Source organism: Oncorhynchus gorbuscha, linkage group LG02, assembly GCF_021184085.1.
Source record: "Oncorhynchus gorbuscha isolate QuinsamMale2020 ecotype Even-year linkage group LG02, OgorEven_v1.0, whole genome shotgun sequence".
NCBI classification, from domain to species: domain Eukaryota; kingdom Metazoa; phylum Chordata; class Actinopteri; order Salmoniformes; family Salmonidae; genus Oncorhynchus; species Oncorhynchus gorbuscha.
Genome location: NC_060174.1, coordinates 38,231,638 through 38,253,312, shown reverse-complemented (window position 1 = coordinate 38,253,312; position 21,675 = coordinate 38,231,638). Strand labels below are relative to the sequence as shown.

General features: G+C 44.6%; 1 protein-coding gene across 6 annotated transcripts in view; it reads right to left on the bottom strand.

Moving 5' to 3' along the window:
* The window catches only part of LOC124001971 (ELKS/Rab6-interacting/CAST family member 1-like), a 35,415-nt gene extending 16,547 nt beyond the window's left edge, over positions 1 to 18,868 (bottom strand). For all 6 annotated transcript variants that reach the window (XM_046309165.1, XM_046309179.1, XM_046309170.1 and 3 more), the window contains exons 1-7: positions 18,673 to 18,868; positions 8,393 to 9,171; positions 7,952 to 8,140; positions 871 to 1,162; positions 655 to 782; positions 426 to 500; positions 191 to 346 (exon numbers count right to left, since the gene is read on the bottom strand). In XM_046309165.1, coding sequence (XP_046165121.1) covers positions 191 to 346; positions 426 to 500; positions 655 to 782; positions 871 to 1,162; positions 7,952 to 8,140; positions 8,393 to 8,950 — 1,398 coding nt within the window. In that variant the 5' untranslated portion in view covers positions 8,951 to 9,171; positions 18,673 to 18,868. The remainder of the gene's footprint in view (positions 1 to 190; positions 347 to 425; positions 501 to 654; positions 783 to 870; positions 1,163 to 7,951; positions 8,141 to 8,392; positions 9,172 to 18,672) is intronic.
* Positions 18,869 to 21,675: the final 2,807 nt, after the last annotated feature.

Sequence of the window (21,675 nt, the reverse complement as noted above, 5' to 3'; positions counted from 1 at the left end):
AGAGCAGGAGAGGGGAGAAGAGGAATGTAGAGAAGTAGTGGGTGATGAGCAGAGGGAGAGGAAGGGGTGCATGCTATGAAGAGAACATAATGAGAACAAAAACAACTATAGAACAGATTGATATTGAGCTGAATTCTGACCTATCAGAACCAAGGGCAACTGAATTCAGACCAATGGGAACTGGTCTAACCTTGTTCTTCATGAACTTGGTGTGGCTGCGGTAGACCTCCATCTGTTTCATATCCTCCTGTCTCTCCTCACAGCTCAGCAGGCCGTTGGATTTGAGCATCATCACCTCCTCCTCCATGTCCCTCAGACCTCGCTCCAGAGAGTTGATCTTAGCATCCTGACACACACCGGAGAGATAAGGGGTTATGCCACAGACAAACACACTGACAGACACAGCCACACACAGAGACAGGTACCTTCATGTCGATGACTGTCTGTAGAGCCTTGGTTTTGGTGGACTCTGGGGTTCCCTCGTATCGACGATGCAGCTCCTAAAGAGAACAAGGTTGTCACAGCTCATACACATTGTCTACTACACAACACTCAATCACAAATGGTTTATATTGTGACCCAACTAAAGCCCCTCTATGTGTTACCTTCCTCCGTCTCCCCTCTCTCCTCCTCATCTCTCCCAGTGTCCCTCACCTCTCGTAGAGCAGTCGTCTCCCTGTCTCTCTGGTCCAGTAGGGACTCTAGATGGTGTCTGTGCATCTCAGCATCAGCCAGTCTCCTGGTTCTCTCCTGGTCTTCCTCTGAGGCCTTAGCCGACGGCCCTGGAATACAACAATATGGTCATTTAGAAGATACGTTAACATTGGAAAATGACTAATATGGGTCGCTGTTTGTGTCCCAGTAACCCACCTTTGCTCTGCAGCATCTCCAGCAGTTTCTTGATGGACTCATCCCTGGCACCCAGGGTCTGTTTCTGGGTGTCTATCCTCAGCTCCATCTCCTCCAGGGTCTTTCTGAGCAGGAACAGCTCCTTGGCCTGACGCTCGTGGTCCCCATGAAGCCGCCGGTAGTTCTCCTCCGTGGGTTCAGAGTTCAGGGCCAGTTCGCGACCCTGGCTGGCAGGGTCCTGCTGGAGCAGCTGGTTCAGGTCTCTCTGGATCCTCAATTCATCCTGCAAGGCCTGGACCGTCATGTGGAGGTGCTAGAGAGAGAGCAAGAGACAGGGGGAGAAGTTATATGTATCAAAAAGGGGAGGAAAGGGAGGAGAAGAGAAGGATCGGTGGGTACAGCAACAAATACACCACCTACTCAATCAGGACATTTTGCCATTCCCATGTAGTGAAATACAGAGAGCAAAAGCACAATTAACCAGCATTCATTGTTTGCAGCCTGTACTGCCACAGTTCTTTGACAGAGTAGCTATGTGACAGAAATACAATGCTGTGCTCTATTCTCTGCTTTGGATCAGCTGGGAGGTGTTTCAGACAACAGCACAAAGACAAGTCCGTGTCTGTACCCCCCGCTCCCTCGCGCTCCCTCGCGCTCTCTTTCACTCCCCTCCTCACCCTCCCGTTTCTGTCACACGTTCCCTCAGCAGGGTAGCCTAGTGGTTAGAGCGTTGGACTAGTAACCGGAAGGTTGCAAGTTCAAACCCCCGAGCTGACAAGGTACAAATCTGTCATTCTGCCCCTGAACAGGCAGTTAACCCGCTGTTCCTAGGCCGTCATTGAAAATAAGAATTTGTTCTTAACTGACTTGCCTAGTTAAATAAAGGTTAAAAAAAATATATATATATATATCTCCTCGCCCCTCCCAGACCCAGTGACTAAGTCTGACTCACTGATCCCTCGCTCCATTCCTCTCCCACATGAGAAGAGACAACAGAGAGTTGTTTAAGAGATTGGATACAGCAAGCTGATCTAAACAGAACACACACACACAGTAGGCAAAGCTCTGCAGCACAACACACTGCAGTACAATGCTATATATGGGTCAAACGTACGATAAACACTAACATGTCAACACTGACACTCCCTCTCTCTTTATATATTTATCCCTCCCTCCCATTTGTATTCATTCCCCATCTTACCACAAATCTCTTATACATTCACTTTAATATGAGCCAATTAAGCATTTTTAACATTTCTAACATGACAAATGGTGTAAGTGGCGAGGCGAGTGGTGTTTAGTGAGTAACAGGCAATATAAAAAATAGCTGAGTATCAGTCGTACTATTGTAGGAGATGGAAGATGACAGCCATTTTACAGCGCTCGCCACACATTCTGAGACTAATAGCAGTCACTTATCACTGGGGATGAAGGGGATCAATGTCTTCTATTTTCTACTGGGATGACAAGAGCTGCATCCAATGCACACGCACACGCACACACACACACACACACACACACACACATCAGGAGAGTGGCTGTGTGAGGGGCCTGACAGTCTGAAAACAGCCATCTTTAAATTAGAGCACCCGCTGATTAGCCCTACAGTAGCCTCACTAGTTTCTAATGCTCTAATTTATAGATGGCTGTTTTCAGACTGTCAGCCCCCCACTGCACAGGCATCTGGGTAATTACCCTGTCCGTCTAACCGTCAGCCCCCTCACACAGCCACTCTCCCATAGTGTGTGTGTGTGTGTGTGTGTGTGTGTGTGTGTGTGTGTGTGTGTGTGTGTGTGTGTGTGTGTGTGTGTGTGTGTGTGTGTGTGTGTGTGTGTGTGTGTGTGTGTGTGTGTGTGTGTGTGTGTGTGTGTGTGTGTGTGTGTGTGTGTGTGTGTGTGTGTGTGTGTGTGTGTGACTCAGCAGGGCATAATGGGCAGGAAAAGTAACACCAAATGATCCAGATCAGGCCATTAATCATTAAAGACATGCCTTATGTCAGGATGCCAGTGTTCAGAGGGGAAATACATTCATTTGATTAGTGAAGTCCAAAACATGAAGTGAGAAATCATCCATGTTTTCCAGACATCTGGATTATAGATGATTTCCTAAATACACTAGTTCTGAAACAGAATTGATCCCCATTTCTCATACAGTTAATCTCCTGTTAAACCATGATTGCTATTGCTAGTTAACAAAACACACACACACACACACACGATGACAGAAGGTTGGAGTGCAGTAAATCCCCCTGCCAGCATCCACACATTATACACACGCAGTGATGGGTGCTGAGCTGGGCATTATCCTAAACGCAGAGACAGCGTCTCCTCTCACTCACTCTGAAGAGCAGGAGAAACAGAGAGGCAGGTAGCTGTGTTTAAAACACCTGATGTGGAATTGAACTTGGCACAAACCCAAGGAGACAGGAGGGGGTAAGAATCAAATGCCATTGACTGCTAAAGTAGGAGTTTTGATAAATAAATAAGTTGGAGGCATGACCCCTCACTAGCCAATCAGAATGTGCTCCTTGGCTAAATATGCAGTTGATTCAACTTGTGTATTTGAAGTCTTCTGTACCGTGTTGTCATCAATTCCAATTTGAATGTTAGTCTTTTATAGCCTAGTTTATTAAATAGTCTACAGAAACAAAATGTCGGCCTATCCCATCTTTGCATAATATGTTGAACAAGTTTGCAGTCCACATTGTTCTAAGTAATTGATGGCTTCAATATTGAAATATATTTTTAAAACATAGCCTTCCTACTAATATAAGGAAAGGAAAGTGGGATACCTGGTCAGTTGTCCAACTGAAATGTGTCTTCCGCATTTAATCATGAGCCTATAAACCAGAGTTACAATGTTAGCACTGAGGCGGTGTGCAATAGTAGGAAGACGTCTTTATGCAGCTCACCCTGCACTATCAGCTCCAATGTAAATAACATGAGGAAGTCTACCTCTGATAAGCTTCCCAGTAAATCATTAAAAACAATCAAACAACCCAGAAAATCACAAAAAATAGCCCGTTTTATCATATGTAGACTAAGAAACAAGGTCCATGAAGTCAATAACTTGATTGTAACAGATGACATTCATATTCTGACTATATCTGAAACTCACTTAGATAATACCTTTGATGATACAGTGGTAGCAATACATGGTTATAACATCTACCCAAAAGACAAACGCCAACGGAGGCGGTGTTGTGGTCTATACTCAGAACCACATTCCTGTAACGCTTTGAGACGATCTCATGGTAAATACTGTTGAAGTAATATGACTACAGGTTCATCTGCCTCACCTAAAGCCCATTCTGGTGGGAAGCTGCTATAGACCACCAAGTGCTAACAGTCAGTATCTGGATAATGTTAAATACTGTTGAAGTAATATGACTACAGGTTCATCTGCCTCACCTAAAGCCCATTCTGGTGGGAAGCTGCTATAGACCACCAAGTGCTAACAGTCAGTATCTGGATAATGTTAAATACTGTTGAAGTAATATGACTACAGGTTCATCTGCCTCACCTAAAGCCCATTCTGGTGGAAAGCTGCTATAGACCACCAAGTGCTAACAGTCAGCATCTGGATAATGTGGGTGAAATGTTTGATAATGTATGTGATATCAACAGAGATGTATATTTTCTGGGTGATTTAAATATTGACTGGCTGTCATCAAGCTGCCCACTCAGGGAAAAAATTCAAACTGTAATCATTGCCTGCAACCTGGCTCAGGTTGTCAGTCAACCTATCAGGGTGGTTACAAAAAGCACAGGCATTAAATCATCAACATGTATTGATCATATCTTTATTAATGCTGCAGATATTTGCTTTAAAGCAGTATCCAAATCCATAGGATGTAGTGATCACAATATAATAGCCATATCTAGGAAAACCTAAGTTCCAAAGGCTGGGCCTAATATAGTGTATAAGAGGTCATACAATAGGTTTTGTTGTGATTCATATGTTCATATGATGTAAAGAATATTTCCTGGTCTGTGGTGTGTAATGAGGAGCAACCAGACGCTGCACTTGACACATTTATGAAACTACTTATTCCAGTTACTAATAAGCACGCACCCATTAAGAACATTACTGTAAAAACGGATAAATCCCCTTGGATTGATGAGAAAAAAATGGTATGGTTAAGAGGGATGAGGCAAAAGGTATGGCAATTAAGTCTGGCAGCCCAACGTACTCCAAATTAAGAAATCATGTGACTAAACTAAATAAAAATAAACTACACTATGAAACAAAGATAAATTATATAAAGAATGCTAGTAAAAGCTTTGGGGCACCTTAAATGAATTTTTTGGGAAAAAGGCAACTCGGCTCCTTCATTCATTGAATCAGATGGCTCATTCATCACAAAACCAACTGATATTGCAAACTATTTAATTACTTTTTCATTGGCAAGATAAGCAAACTTAGGGATGACATGCCAGCAACAAACGCTGACACTACACATCCCAAGTATAACGGACCAAATTATGAAAGACAAGGATTGTACTTTTGAATTCGTAAAGTCAGTGTGGAAGAGGTGACAAAAATGGTTGTCTATAAATAAATACATAATATAAACCCAACCCCTCTGAATCAGGGGATAAGACTACTGTAAATTGCATTATGTCTGAGCCAAGAACATGCCAAATGTAGTCAATAAGCAAGATTGAATTTACTATTGACAAGGCCTAAAAAGAGTGAAAATTCAAATAAAATTTCAATCAAAACTTGTTTTAAAATAGGCTATACATAAATCTAGTTACAGGCACCATAAATTGTTCCCATGAGCATAATATAAGGCAATGCAGACAATGGAAGGTTTTACACACATCAAACTTTTCACAGAAGTTGGACAAAGCTCCAATATAAAGAGAACATCAACCGTTATACTGCTCACACTTCTCCAGAAATAACAGACGGTTCCTAAATTCCATTGCATGCGAGCTGGACGATCTCATCACAAAGCTAGGACGGTGAATCATTCTAATAAGTTGTTTTTTAAAATCAAATTAAAACAAAATCACTGTCTTTTTTTTACAACAATATTTCTAAATAGCTTGGGGTCAGAACCATGATATCATAAAACCAACAGGATAAAAGAGACATGACGGACGTCTGTTGAACCAGCCGTTGTTACAGCCTATAGGTCTAGGGTGAGGGGAGCCTATGTTCTTTAATCATGTGTTGTTACAGCCTATAGGTCTAGGGTGAGGGTAGCCTATGTTCTTTAATCATGTGTTGTTACAGCCTATAGGTCTAGGGTGAGGGTAGCCTATGTTCTTTAATCATGTGTTGTTACAGCCTATAGGTCTAGGGTGAGGGTAGCCTATGTTCTTTAATCATGTGTTGTTACAGCCTATAGGTCTAGGGTGAGGGTAGCCTATGTTCTTTAATCATGTGTTGTTACAGCCTATAGGTCTAGGGTGAGGGTAGCCTATGTTCTTTAATCATGTGTTGTTACAGCCTATAGGTCTAGGGTGAGGGTAGCCTATGTTCTTTAATCATGTGTTGTTACAGCCTATAGGTCTAGGGTGAGGGTAGCCTATGTTCTTTAATCATGTGTTGTTACAGCCTATAGGTCTAGGGTGAGGGTAGCCTATGTTCTTTAATCATGTGTTGTTACAGGCTATAGTTCTAGGGTGAGGGTAGCCTATGTTCTTTAGAGGGTAGCCTAGTGGTTAGAGCGTTGGACTAGTAACCGGAAGGTTGCCAGTTCAAACCCCCGAGCTGACAAGGTACAAATCTGTCGTTCTGCCCCTGAACAGGCAGTTAACCCACTGTTCCCAGGCCGTCATTGAAAATAAGAATATGTTCTTAACTGACTTGCCTGGTTAAATAAAGGTAAAATTTTAAAATAAAAAAAAATCATGTGTTGTGACTCTCACGAGTCAAACCTTTTCAAGCTTGAAAGCAGCATTAATTGAGGGGAGGCTATATGCTTGGTTTATTTTTATTTTTATTTAAATAGGCAAGTCCGTTAAAGAACAAATTCTTATTTACAATGACAGCCTACTGGGGAAGTGGGTAAACTGCCTTGTTCAGGGGCAGAACGACAGATTTTTACCTTGTCAGCTCAGGGATTTGATCCAGCAACCTTTCAACGCTCTAACCACAAGGCTACCTACAAAAAAACACAACCCCTCTCTTGTTTGAGGAGCATAAGGGCACTGTGCGTCACAGCTAGGTTGCCCTTCCGCTCACAAAATCCATGCCATTACCAACCGCGTTACTGCTAAGACCTACCTGCTTTTCATTGGTCTTAAATCTCCCGATATGCACCGCATTAAATTCAATTTTGTGCTTGTTTTCAAGGACACACCTCAAACATTGCCATCTCTCCCACCTCAGCGCAAGTGAGCTGATATTAGGCATGAACCTGGCGCATGGGGCAGTTTTTACACGCTGAAAATGCAAACTACCGTGTGTTCGGTACTCGCACCGCCGTAGCAGCAGCCAAAAATAGAGCCCTTGGTCTCTGATTAGCAAGTTCGTCTTCGGTATGCCGAATTGTGAGCTGTCACCACATAAGACAGCAATGTGAGGAAACTAAAAGCTTGCTCTCTCTCTCTCACACACACACACAAAGAGGGGTGGGGGGGGGACTAAACGCTTGCTTTTATATGCTTTTCCCAAGAGCCTGCTATTTATTCTACGTCTTATCCCCAAGAGGCTGTTCTGCGGTTTCCATTATTTATTTTCTCTCTATGGCAGGTACAGTAGCGTTGAAACATCCCCCTAGCTCAATCTGAAGCTCATTTTTCACAGGTTTCCTCTCATATCTGCTCACTACACCCTCCCATTCCTTTAACAAAAGGGGGATGTTGTGTACAGACTTATGCAGCCATTAAACTAACACCCCTCTTTCATCTACAGTTTGTAGCATGAGCACATAGCTGCATATAAGAGGATTAGCTGATGTTGCTAAAGCTACACATCCTCCCTCAGACACACACTGCCGATAGCTATAGGATAGGTTAGAGCCTACGTCTCTCCCCTGTCACACACACAGCCAATAGGCTCTATCCTTCCCTTTGCTCGAGGTAGTAAATTGCCCCCAATTCTTTCTTTAACAATTTCATGGATGTAAAATATCACCCACACTAACCTGTGTCTCGTCTTGCACCACACGGTATTGTTCCTTCCAGACAGTGATCTTGGACACCTCGTCCTTCCTTAGGGCTCTCTCCTTCTTCAGCTCAGGGCTCCAGAAGGTCTTTATGGAGTTCATGGAGGAACTCAGCTTGCTCTCCTTCACCTCCACCTCACGACACAGCAACTCATTCTCACGCAGAACCTGAGGGACAAGGAGACTCAGTCAGTCAAAGATACCGTCTGACTTTCACTCACACACACTCTGCTGAGGAAAAACGTTCTCACACAAACCTTGGAATGGCAGACACTATGCAAAAGTCAAACTGGATGCGCTGCTCAAAATACGGTACATGTCAAACGTGTCATTGCAAAATGTCCTTATGACATCACAGCTTCCAGTCTCACTAAAATATGCAAATCAGTAAATTAGATAGCTGCAACTGGGGCTACTGACCTCTTTGAGCTGGGCCTGCAGGTCCAGTATGGTGTTATCCCGGGCTTGTCTCAGGGAGTGGGGCACCGTAGAGGCCATGTGGTGATCCCCAAAAGCCAGGGAGTCACCTGCCATCATTCCCCCAGGGAGCACAGCGTTGGCTGGGGCCGACGTGGCGATGTTTGGTGTGCTGGCTGCCACGCCTCCACCCCCACCTGCGCTCGCCCTTGACCCGTATGTCACCCTCTGTCGCCCCATTGTGGTCATCTCCCGACCGCTTTTGTTAACGCGGTCGGACATTGCGACCTCGTTGTCGCTCAGGTACATGGGTCCTGAGGTGGCGTAGGCTGCATTGAGGGACTGGATGTTCTCCATGGAGAGGGTCTTACCCCCCGCCCCGCCTGGACATCCTCCGCTGCCCCCCGTGCTGTTGGTGCGACGGTGACCCATCCGTGGTGAGCGGGGGAGACGAGGGGAGCGCCCAGAACCCTGGCTGCTCCCCCCATCCCTCCCAGCGTCTCTCCCTCCTCCGCTGTGGTTGGCATCCGCTCGGCCAACGGAACGGGCGCTGCCGTACATGTTCGCTGAAGCAGAGGAGTGGACGGCTGGATGGTGGGAAGAGGTGTCCGAAACGTGGAGATGTAGCCTTGTCTAGTGTGTGACGGACTCAACTGAAGTAAGTGAGCGCTTGTTTCATGCGAAACAGCTGAGCGCTCTCTCAATCTCAGAAGGGACTGAGTGACAGCTGCTCTTGGAGTTAGATAACGACTATTCAGAGGGTCGATACACAGGAGACTGATCTGGAAGGAACAGAGTTGGCTAAATGAGAAAGTCCGTACACCGAAAGGCAAAAGCATACCATCGCTGCTTTACTGTAATATCGATCTAGCCATGATGCATGAAATGAGGAACAAGTTGAATATCACACCTACACATTTGGACACACCTAAGGGTTTATCTTTATTTTCTACATTGTAGAATAACAGTGAAGACATCAAAACTATGAAATAACACATATGGAATCATGTAGTAACCCCAAAAAAGTGTTAAGCAAAACAAATTCTATGTTTGAGATTCTTCAAAATAGCCACCCTTCGCCTTGACAGCTTTGCACACTCTTGGCATTCACTCAACCAACTTCACCTTGAATGCTTTTCCAACAGTCTTGAAGAAGTTCCCACATATGCGGAGGACTTGTTGGCTGCTTTTTCTCCACTCCCTAGTAGCGCAACGATCTAAGGCACTGCAACTCAGTGCTAGAGGCATCACTACAGAACCTGGTTAGATTCCAGGCTGTATCACAACGGGCCGTGATTGGGAGTCCCATAGGACGGCACACAATTGTCCTGTTGATAAAAAAATGACAGTTGGAGGAAGCGCAAACCAGATGGGATGGTGTATCGCTGCAGAATGATGTGGTAGCCAAGCTGGTTAAGTGTGCCTTAAATGCTAAATAAATTACAGACAGTGTCACCAGCAAAGCACCCCCACCTCCATGCTTCACGGTGGGAACCACACATTCGGAGATCATCCGTTCAACTACTCTGCGTCTCACAAAGACACCGAGGTTGGAACCAAAAATCTCAAAGTTGGACTCAGACCAAAGGACAGATTTCCACTGGTCTAATGTACATTGCTCATGTTTCTTGGCCCAAGCAAATCTCTTCTTATTATTGGTGTCCTTTAGTAGTGGTTTCTTTGCAGCAATTCGACCATGAAGGCCTGAGTCAAGCAGTCTCCTCTGAACAGTTGATGTTGAGATGTGTCTGTACTTGAACTCTAAGAACTGCAATTTGGACTGCAATTTCTGAGGCTGGTAACTGTAATGAACATGTCCTCTGCAGCAGAGGAAACTCTGGGTCTTCCTTTCCTGTGGCGGTCCTCATGGGAGCCAGTTTCATCATAGTGCTTGATGTTTTTTTGCGACTGCACTTCAAAGTTCTTGACATTTTCCGTATTGACTGACCTTCATGTTTTCAAGTAACGATGGACTGTTGTTTTTGCCTCTTTGCTTATTTGAGCTGTTCTTGCCATAACATGGAATTGGTATCTTCTGTATACAACCCCATAACTTGTCACAACACAACTGATTGGCTCAAATGCAAGTAAGAAGGAAATAAATTCCACAAATTAACTTTTAACAAGGCATACCTGTTAATTGAAATTAATTCCAGGTGACGACCTCATGAAGCTAGTTGAGATAATGCCAAGAGTGTACAAAGCTGTCATCAAGGCACAGGCTGGCTACTTTGAAGAATCTCAAATATAAAATACATTTTTATTATTTCATAGTTTTGATGTCTTTATGATTATTCTACAGTGTAGAAAATAGTACAAATGAAGAAAACCCCTTGAATGAGTAGGTGTCCAAACTTTTGACTGGTACTGTACAGCCATGGCCAAAAGTTTTGAGAATGACACAAATATTAATTTCCACATTTGTTGCTTCAGTGTATTTAGACATTTTTGTCAGATGTTACTATGGAATACTGAAGTATAATTACAAGCATTTCATAAGTGTCAAAGGCTTTTATTGACAATTACATGAAGTTGATACAAAGAGTCAATATTTGCAGTGTTGACCCTTCTCTTTCAAGACCTCTGCAATCTGCCTTGGCATGCTGTCAATTAATTCTGGGCCACATCCTGACTGATGGCAGCCCATTCTTGCATAATCAATGCATGGAGTTTGTCAGAATTTGTGGGTTTTTGTTTGTCCACCCGCCTCTTGAGGATTGACCACAAGTTCTCAATGGGGTTAAGGTCTGTTTTGTTCCCCGAGTCACTTCGTGATCACTTTTGCCTTATGGCAAGGTGCTCCATCTTGCTGGAAAAGGCATTGATCGTCACCAAACTGTTCCTGGATGGTTGGGAGAAGTTGCTCTCGGAGGATGTGTTGGTACCATTCTTTACTCATGGCTGTGTTCTTAGGAAACATTTTGAGGGAGCCCACTCCCTTGGCTGAGAAGCAACCCCACACATGAATGGTCTCAGGATGCTTTACTTTTGGCATGACACAGGACTGATGGTAGCGCTCACCTTGACTTCTCCGCACAAGCTTTTTTCCAGATGCCCCAAACAATCAGAAAGGGTATTCATCAGAGAAAATGATTTTACCCCAGTCCTCAGCAGTCCAAACCCTGTACCTTTTGCAGAATTGTTTTTATTTTTCCTTTATTTAACTAGGCAAGTCAGTTAAGAACAAATTCTTATTTTCAATGACGGCCTAGGAACAGTGGGTTAACTGCCTGTTCAGGGGCAGAACGACAGATTTGTACCTTGTCAGCTTGGGGATTTGAACGTGCAGCCTTTCGGTTACTAGTCCAACGCTCTAACCACTAGGGTACCCTGCTGCCCCAATATCTGTCTGTCCCTGATGTTTTTCCTGGAGAGAAGTGGCTTCTTTGCAGCCCTTCTTGACACCAGGCCATCCTCCAAAAGTCTTCACCTCACTGTGCATGCAGATGCACTCACACCTGCCTGCTGCCATTCCTGAGCAAGCTCTGTTCTGATGGTGCCCCGATCCCGCAGCTGAATCAACTCTAGGAGACGGTCCTGGAGCTTGCTGGACTTTCTTGGTCGCCCTGAACCTTTCTTCACAACAATTGAACCGCTCTCCTTTAAGATCTTGATGATCCTATAAATGGTTGGTTTAGGTGCAATATTACTGGCAGCAATATCATTGCCTGTGAAGCCCTTTTTGTGCAAAGCAATGATGACGGCACGTGTTTCTTTGCAGGTAACCATGCTTGACAAGAGGGAGAACAATGATTCCAAGCACCACCCTCCTTTTGAAGCTTCCAGTCTGTTATTCGAACTCAATCAGCATGACAGAGTGATCTCCAGCCTTGTCTTCGTCAACAGTCACACCTGTGTTAACGAGAGAATCGCTGACATGTTGTCAGCTGGTCCTTTTGTGGCATGGCTGAAATTGAGTGGAAATGTTATTTTGGGATTCAGTTCATTTGCATGGCAAAGAGGGACTTTGCAATTAATTGCAATTCATCTGATCACTCTTCATTTCATTCTGGAGTATTTGCAAATTGCCATCATACAAACTGAGGCAGCAGACTATGAAAATTAATATTTGTGTCATTCTCAAAACTTTTGGCCACGACAGTACAGCCAGGGTCCCTACACCCAGCGTGTAGGAGTGTAGGATGAGTGCCTCAAATGTCACAACTATGCAGACCGTAACCCCCAAAGAGCAAGCAGAGGTTATAGTGGCAATAAAATAGAACTTAGTAGGCAGGAACTAGGAAGAAACAGACTCTAGATGAGTCTGTACCGTACACTCCAGAAGAGGTCATACTCATGTTTCTGCATTCAGCAACACTACATTGTTGCCTTTCCAAATACAACAAAGCCAAGCTGACTAAAGGAGAAACCAGAGTGGAAACCAGACTACCTACCATGGGCATAATCTTGCAATAAAACCTGCCCTAAGGTTTTTCAAAGGGCCAATGCATTTTGGCAGATGCTTTGAGCGTGTCCAGTAAGAAATTCCCATATAGACAGCCCACCAACTGGGTGTAGATATCCATTAAAACAGTGATATAGGTATTCTTCCATAGTAGCCGTGGCTAGTAAAAAGATTTTAAAGCAATTTTTCAAATGAACCTGTTTTAGCAGATACACTTTTCTACCGAATTGAGAACAAAGCATGCATCTTGTCTGTGCTCAGTTGCAGGCGTTTCTCCAAAAACAAGAGAATATAATGAAAAATGGTCAGATCCACATTTTGTATGGAGTGAGAAATAGGGATGGGCAGTATCCAGATTTTCATACCATTCCTTTACCATACCAGGGTATACAATATTACCAGTAGTGCACACAAAACTAATTTAGGCAGCAGGGATCTTGATCCAAGAGGTATTTGCTGTAACCAAGACGCTTGATCTAGCAAGCTTGCCACTTAGATGGAAAGTTAGCAAACCATATAGCTGGAACCCTGAACTGGAGACATATAGCTGGAACCCTGAACTGGACATAACTATCTTAGAGGTGGCAAATAAATGAACTAATTAATAAGCAGTGGCGTAGCACTCACACCTGAGCTTTATGGCGCCCCTCTTGTATTTGTGTTGATTCTTGTTTTGGTTGCACTGTCATCTACTTCTACACATGGCCCAGGTTGTGTCACATAGAAACGATGTCGATAGAGTCATGTCATCTTACCATCCAAAGGGAATGTATGCAGACAGCTAATACACTCGTATCCCCCGTGGACCGGTTCGTACATAAAACATTGTCCATTCAGGCTGCAAAGGTGTCGGTTTTCGCCTTCATTCGACTTAATGGAGAGATGGCAAAAGGAAACGGGGAAAATATTCATACTTTCTTTATGAAACACCCTTTTTGTCATGTTTTGTCTTATATTGTCTTGTCATTATGCTTTCCCTTCTGTTCGTTTCCCCCTGCTGGTCTTATTAGGTTCGTTCCCTTTTTTCTATCCCTCTCTCTCCCCCTCCCTCTCTCTCCTCTCTCTATCGTTCCGTTCCTGCTCCCAGCTGTTCCTATTCCCCTAATCAATCATCTAATCTTTTCACACCTGTTCCGTATCTTGCCCTCTGATTAGAGTCCCTATTTCTCCCCTTGTCTTCCGTTTCTGTCCTGTCGGATCCTTGTATATTGTTCGCCGTGCTGTGTCTTGTTTCCCTCAGATGCTGCGTGTGAGCAGGTATCAGAGTCTGCTACGGTCGGTGCCTTCCCGAGGCAACCTACAGTTTATGGTCGAGTCTCCAGTCTGTCCTCGTCACTACGAGTGGAATTAGTTTTATGTTTTGTTTTCTGCTCTGATTTGTCTAGGAGTATTGCCTTTTTCCTTTGCTGGAATAAAGACTCTGTTCTCGCCAAGTCGCTTTTGGGTCCTCATTCACCAGCATAACAGAAGGATCCGACCAAGAATGGACCCAGCGACTATGGATTCTCTCTACTCTACTCTCGAGTTCCAGGGAGCGATGCTCGGCAGACACGAGCAGGAATTGTCTGCTGCTCGGCATGCCGTTGAGACCCTGGCCGCTCAGGTCTCCGACCTCTCAGGACAGTATCAGAGTCTTCGTCTCGTGCCACCAGCTACTTCCGGGTCTTCCGAGCCTCCGGAACCTAGGGTTAATAACCCACCATGTTATTCTGGGCAGCCCACTGAGTGCCGCTCCTTTCTCACCCAGTGTGATATAGTGTTCTCTCTCCAACCCAACACATACTCAAGAGAGAGAGCTCGGATTGCCTACGTCATATCACTCCTTACTGGTCGGGCTCGGCAGTGGGGCACAGCTATCTGGGAGGCAAGCGCTGAGTGTACTAACAATTATCTGAACTTTAAAGAGGAGATAATAAGGGTTTTTGATCGTTCAGTTTTTGGGAAAGAAGCTTCCTGGTCCCTGTCTTCCCTATGTCAAGGTAATCGATCCATAACGGATTACTCTATAGAGTTTCGCACTCTTGCTGCCTCCAGTAACTGGAACGAGCAGGCGTTGCTCGCTCGTTTTCTGGAGGGACTCCACGCTAAGGTTAAGGATGAGATTCTCTCTCGGGAGGTTCCATCCAGCGTGGATTCTTTGATTGAACTCGCTATTCGCATTGAACGACGGGTAGATCTTCGTCACCGAGCTCATAGAAGAGAGCTCGCGTTAACTGTGTCTCCCCTCTCTCCGACACTACCTTCTTTCCCCACTGACTCAGGTGTTGAGCCCATGCAGCTGGGGGTATTCGCATTTCGACTAAGGAGAGGGAACGGAGAATCACCAACCGCCTCTGTCTCTATTGCGGTTCCGTGGTCATTTTGTCATTTCATGTCCAGTTAAAGGCCAGAGCTCATCAGTAAGCGGAGGGCGACTGATAAGCGCTACTAGACGGTCCTCTCCGTCAAGTACCTGTACTACCTTACCGGTCCATCTACGCTGGACCGGATCGGCAGCTTCCTGCAGTGCATTAATAGACTCTGGGGCGGAGGGCTGTTTTATGGACGAAGCCTGGGCTCGGGAACATGACATTCCTCTCAGACAGTTAGGGAGCCCACGGTCATGTTTGCCTTGGATGGTAGTCCTCTCCCCAGTATATTATGTGAAACACTACCTTTAACCCTCACTGTATCTGGTAACCATAGTGAGACCATTTCTTTTTGATTTTTTGTTCACCTTTTACACCTGTTGTTTTGGGTCATCCCTGGCTTGTGTGTCATAATCCTTCTTTTGATTGGTCTAGTAATTCTATCCTTTCCTGGAACATTTCTTGTCATGTGAAGTGTTTAATGTCTGCTATTTCTCCTGTTTGTTCTGCTCCCTCTTCACAGGAGGAACCTGGTGATTTGACAGGAGTGCCGGAGGAATATCATGGTCTGCGCACGGTCTTCAGTCGGTCCAGAACCAACTCCCTTCCTCCTCACCGGTCGTATGATTGTTGTTCTGATCTCCTCAAGAAGCGTTTTGCATCCGCTCCTATCCTTGTTGCACCTGACGTCACTAAACAGTTTATTGTCGAGGTTGACGCGTCGGGGTGGGCGTGGGAGCCATTCTGTCCCAGCGCTCCGATACTGACGATGGGGTCCACCCTTGCGCGTATTTTCTCATCGCCTGTCACCGTCGGAACGTAACTATGATGTGGCTAACCGTGAACTGCTCGCCATCCGTTTAGCCCTAGGCAAATGGCGACAGTGGTTGGAGGGGGCGACCGTTCCTTTTGTCGTTTGGACTGACCAAAGGAACCTTGAGTACATCCGTTCTGCCAAACGACTGAATGCGCGTCATGCTCGTTGGGCGTTGTTTTTCGCTCGTTTCGAGTTCGTTATTTCTTATTGCCCGGGTACTAAGAACACCAAGCCTCATGCTTTATCCCGTCTCTTTAGTTCTTCTGTGGCTTCTACTGTTCCCGAGGGGATCCTTCCTGTTGGGCGTGTTGTCGGGTTGACTGTCTGGGGAATTGAGAGACAGGTTAAGCAAGCACTCACGCACACTGCGCCGCTGCGCTTGTCCTAGTAACCTTCTTTTCGTTCCTGTCTCTACTCGTCTGGCTGTTCTTCAGTGGGCGCACTCTGCCAAGTTAGCTGGCCACCCCGGCGTTCGGGGCCACGCTTGCTTCTATTCGCCAGCGGTTTTGGTGGCCTACTCAGGAGCGTGACACGCGCCGTTTCGTGGCTGCGTGTTCGGACTGCGCGCAGAATAAGTCTGGTAATTTTTTTTCTGCTTCTGCTCCTGGTCTTGCTGGGTCTCAGTCTGTTCCCTGCCATCGCATCTCTCCTGTTCTTGTTCCTGCCCTTGCTGTGTCTCAGTCTGTCCCTAGTTGTTACTCTCCTGGCCTGTTTGGTCCTGTTTGCTCTAAAGCTTTCAGTTCTCTACCCGTGTCTCATTTTTTTTTTTTAGAGTAGTACCCTAGTTTCCCTTTTTATCGTTTTCCGTTACGGTCCTGAGGAGAGGAGTTGGGTTCTTTCTCGGGACGTGCTGGACCGTTTGTGATCTATGATTTCCTCCGTTGCCGCCAGTGTTCCTCCTCGAGAGCGCCAGGAGGCGCTCGGTGAGTGGGGGGGTACTGTCATGTTTTGTCTTATATTGTCTTGTCATTATGCTTTCCCTTCTGTTGTTTCCCCCTGCTGGTCTTATTAGGTTCGTTCCCTTTTTTCTATCCCTCTCTCTCCCCCTCCCTCTCTCTCCTCTCTCTATCGTTCCGTTCCTGCTCCCAGCTGTTCCTATTCCCCTAATCAATCATCTAATCTTTTCACACCTGTTCCGTATCTTGCCCTCTGATTAGAGTCCCTATTTCTCCCCTTGTCTTCCGTTTCTGTCCTGTCGGATCCTTGTATATTGTTCGCCGTGCTGTGTCTTGTTTCCCTCAGATGCTGCGTGTGAGCAGGTATCAGAGTCTGCCACGGTCGGTGCCTTCCCGAGGCAACCTACAGTTTATGGTCGAGTCTCCAGTCTGTCCTCGTCACTACGAGTGGAATTAGTTTTATGTTTTGTTTTCTGCTCTGATTTGTCTAGGAGTATTGCCTTTTTCCTTTGCTGGAATAAAGACTCTGTTCTCGCCAAGTCGCTTTTGGGTCCTCATTCACCTGCATAACACTTTTCCCCCACCATGCTACAGTGGCTAATGCTAGTCCCGGATGTTGTGTATTATGTTTCATAAAGCAAGTATGTTATTTTTCCTGTTTTGCTCTGACTTCTCGCTGATTTGTTCCTGAAAATATTTTGGGAAATGTAAGATGTCCTGCAGATTAAAGGAGGGAACTCCTTACTTTGTGGAAAAATATGAATTTGACTATCTTTCTGAATATTCTCAGATTTTTTGAGAACCACCTGCAACTGATACAGTTGTATCAATACATATGTGAAATCCGCTACACCTACAGTTCAATAGAAGACTCTGCAAAGACCGTTTTGAATAGATCATTTCGACCCCCCCCCCGGCCCCCCTTACGTTCAGCGTCAAAGAGAATTTCAAGTAGGGACGCTGGTACGTTATGGTACAGTATGTGTCACGTCACCTGGCTAATGTAGGGAGGAGCGCCCCTTTTCAATTGTATCCAATGACTGCGAGTTGTGGGCCCAAAAATGCGACCGATAGTACATAATTTCCTAAGAAAACCCAAATACTATCTTTATCCGTGATACATTACACCACGGACCATTTCGATTGTAGACTCCTCATAAACGTATCCATAGCTAGTAGGAGTTTCAAATGGCAGCCTAGCTAAGAGCAAAAATGACGCTAATGTGACTTATCAAGCGTTACAATGTAACGTTTTTCTGCAATATCGATTTTTTTTATTGCAATGTAACACTGTTCCGAAATTAATGTAGATGGATCTTGCACTAGCCTATATGGCGCACGGTAGCGTGCTACATTGTTTCTTGTTCGCTACGTTAGCTATGACTGAAAGGGCTGGCCATTTAAACATTGGGGAATAAAAACCTCATGGATGCAAGATAAACTGCTAACAAAACTGATAAATGGTCTGAAGGTAATACGATTGTCAACTTGGATGGCAAGACGTCTAAAATCTTTAGTAATGGACAACATCTAAAAAAAATAATCGTTAAATACAGGAGCCACCCAATCGCACCCTCTCAAATATCCATTCTTTTCCTCCTCCATTGCTGTAGGGCTGAACATCATTTACGGGGTTTTCTTTCATTTAAAGAAATTTGCTCCCCCCTAAAAAGACTAACAATAATGCCGTTATTTACTTTCCAAAAATGTCATAATATTCGGATGCATACATATTCATAAATATGATATGGTCAAGCAGAATCCTTAGAAATGAACACAATGATGACGAAAATCACTTATAGAGTGAACTAGCCTACCGTGCTGTAGCTCTGTCTGATGGGGGTCAGTCAAGTCAGTTTGTTGTATCCTGCGTCAAATGGAATACGGCACATATACGGACATTTTCCCTTATTTCCTCAGCATACCTCTATCTAATTTTCCCATATTTTTTGCCAACACAACCAGCGGCTCTCGCTCTGGAGAGCCTGGGCGCTTCAGTGACGTCAAGCCCGCGATGCGCGTTCACGGCTGTCATCGCTACGCTTTAATCCCAAAGGCGTGTTCCCGACGACATACCATAATGTACAGAAAGTCGGTTTACGTTACAATTAATTTACTAGCCTTTTTACCTAAGTGTGTTATTTTGTGTAGCCTAGAACTGTTTCACCAGATAGGCCTAAAGTGTTTGAGAACCAATTTTAGGGTTGCAATCACCAAGAGGATGGTAAAAATTAATTCATTTCCTTAAAAAGAAAATTGAGTCAGATGTTTGATACCTGACATAATTCCTCGGTTTGGTTATGAAGCCAGTGGGCATTCTCCTTGGATAGGTCTAGACCTATGCTAGGTAAATCTTATTAGACTTTTTATTTTTATTTTTACTTTCTCTCTCTCCCTCTATCTCTCGGTCATGGTCCTAGATAGGTGGTGTGAGGGGCTGGGCATGGAGCGGACCCTGCAGCTGTACGTTGGGGGGCCCATGTACAGCGTGGCAAACAGGCAGATGGACTGTCCGCCTCATGAACTGCTTGTTAGGGCAGTAAGATAGAGGGGGTGGCCTCAACTGATTCTGAGGCACTGAGGGGATTCTGCTGAGCTAGCCTGTGTTGTACCGGGCTATGGCCCGTAACGTAAGGGGACAAAACCGGTGAGGGAGGCCTTCCCAGTTTAAATCTAACAGTAATCTGAGCCGCACGGTAATACTGTTAATATCTATTTTCCATAAAATATTCTGAACAAAAATATAAATGTAACATGAAACAATTTCAAAAATTTTACTGAGTTACAGTTCATATGAGGAAATCAGTCAATTGAAATTAATACATTAGGCCTTAATCTATGGATTTCACATGACTGGGAATACAGATATGCATCTGTTGGTCACAGATAGCTTAAAAATGGGCCTTGCATTGGGCCTCAAGATCTCGTCACGGTATATCTGTGCAATTGTGTTTGTTGTCCGTAGCTTATGCCTGCCCATACCATAACCCCATCGCCACCATGGGGCACTCTGTTCACAACATTGACATCAGCAAACTGCTTGCCCACATGACACCATACATGTGGTTTGCGGTTGTGAGGCGGGTTGGACATACTGCTAAATTCCATAAAATGACGTTGGATATGGTTTAAGGTAAATAAATTAACATTAAATTATTTGGCAACAGCTCTGGTGGACATTCCTACAGTCAGCATGCCAATTGCACACTCCCTCAAAACCAGAGACATCTGTGGCATTGCGTTGTGTGACAAAACTGCACATTTTAGAGTGGCCTTTTATTGTCCCCAGCACAAGGTGCACCTGTGTAATGATCATGCTATTTAATCAGCTTCTTGATATGCCACACCTGTCAGGTGAATGTATTATCTTGGCAAAGGAAAAATGCTCATTAAGGAGTTAAACAAATGTGTGCACAAAATTTGAGAGAAATAAGCTTTTCGTACATATAGAACATTTCTGGGATCTTTTATTTCAGCTCATGAAACATGGGACCAACACTTTACATGATGCGTTTATTTTTTTGTCCACCCGGTGCAAACTCCGCCCACACGGGCAGCAGGGCCATCTTAATCTATAATCCCCTCAGTGGTAGGGTGATTAAATAAATAAAAAATCCTTAGAAATCTATGCACAATACCCCATAACGACAAAGCAAAAACATGTTTTACTTTTGCAAATGTTTTAAAAATAAAAAACTGAAATACCTTTTTTACGTAAGTATTCAGACCCTTTGCTTTGAGAATCGAAATTGAGCACAGGTGCATCCTGTTTCCATTGATCATCCTTAAGATGCTTTTACAACTTGATTGGAGTACACCTGTGGTAAATTCAATTGATTGGACATGATTTGGAAAGGCACACACCTGTCTATATAAGGTCTCACAGTTAACAGTGCATGTCAGAGCAAAACACAGTGGCCTCCATCATTCTTAAATTGAAGATGTTTGGAACCACAAAGGGCCTTGTTCAGGCAGGTGACCAAGAACCCGATGGTCACTCTGACAGATCTCTAGAGTTCCTCTGTGGAGATGGGAGAAACAGAAGAACAACCATCTCTGCAGCACTCCACCAATCAGGCCTTTTATGGTAGTGTGGACAGACAGAAGCCACTCCTCAGTAATAAGGCACATGACAGCCCGCTTGGAATTTGCCAAAAGGCACCTAAAGACTAAGACCATGAGAAACAAGAGTCTCTGGTCTGATGACATCAAGAAGGAGTTCCTCTACAGCAGAGGTAACTCTGGGTCTTCGTTTGAACATGCCAATTGTGTTGTGACAAGGTGGCCCTATTTGGTAAAAGTGCAAGTCCATATAATGGCAAGAACAGCTCAAATAAGCAAAGAGAAACAACAGTCCATCATTACTTTAAGACATGAAGGTCAGTCAATACAGAAAATTTCAAGAACTTTGAACAATTCTTCAAGTGCAGTAGCAAAAAAACCATCAAGCACTATGATGAAACTGGCTCTCATGAGGTCCGCAACATAAAAGGAAGACCCAGAGTTACCTCTGCTGCAGTTCATTACAGTTACCAGCCTAAGAAATTGCAGCCCAAATCAATGCTTCACAGAGTTCAAGTAACAGACACATCTCAACATCAACTGTTCAGAGGAGACTGCGTGAATCGGCCTTCATAGTCAAATTGTGGCAAAGAAACCATTACTAAAGGACACCAATAATAAGAAGAGACTTGCTTGGGCCAAGAAACACGAGTAATGGATATTAGACCGGTGGAAATCTGTCCTTTGGTCTGATGAGTCCAAATTTGAGATTTTTGGTTCCAACGGCGGTCTCTCTGTGAGACGCAGAGTAGGTGAAC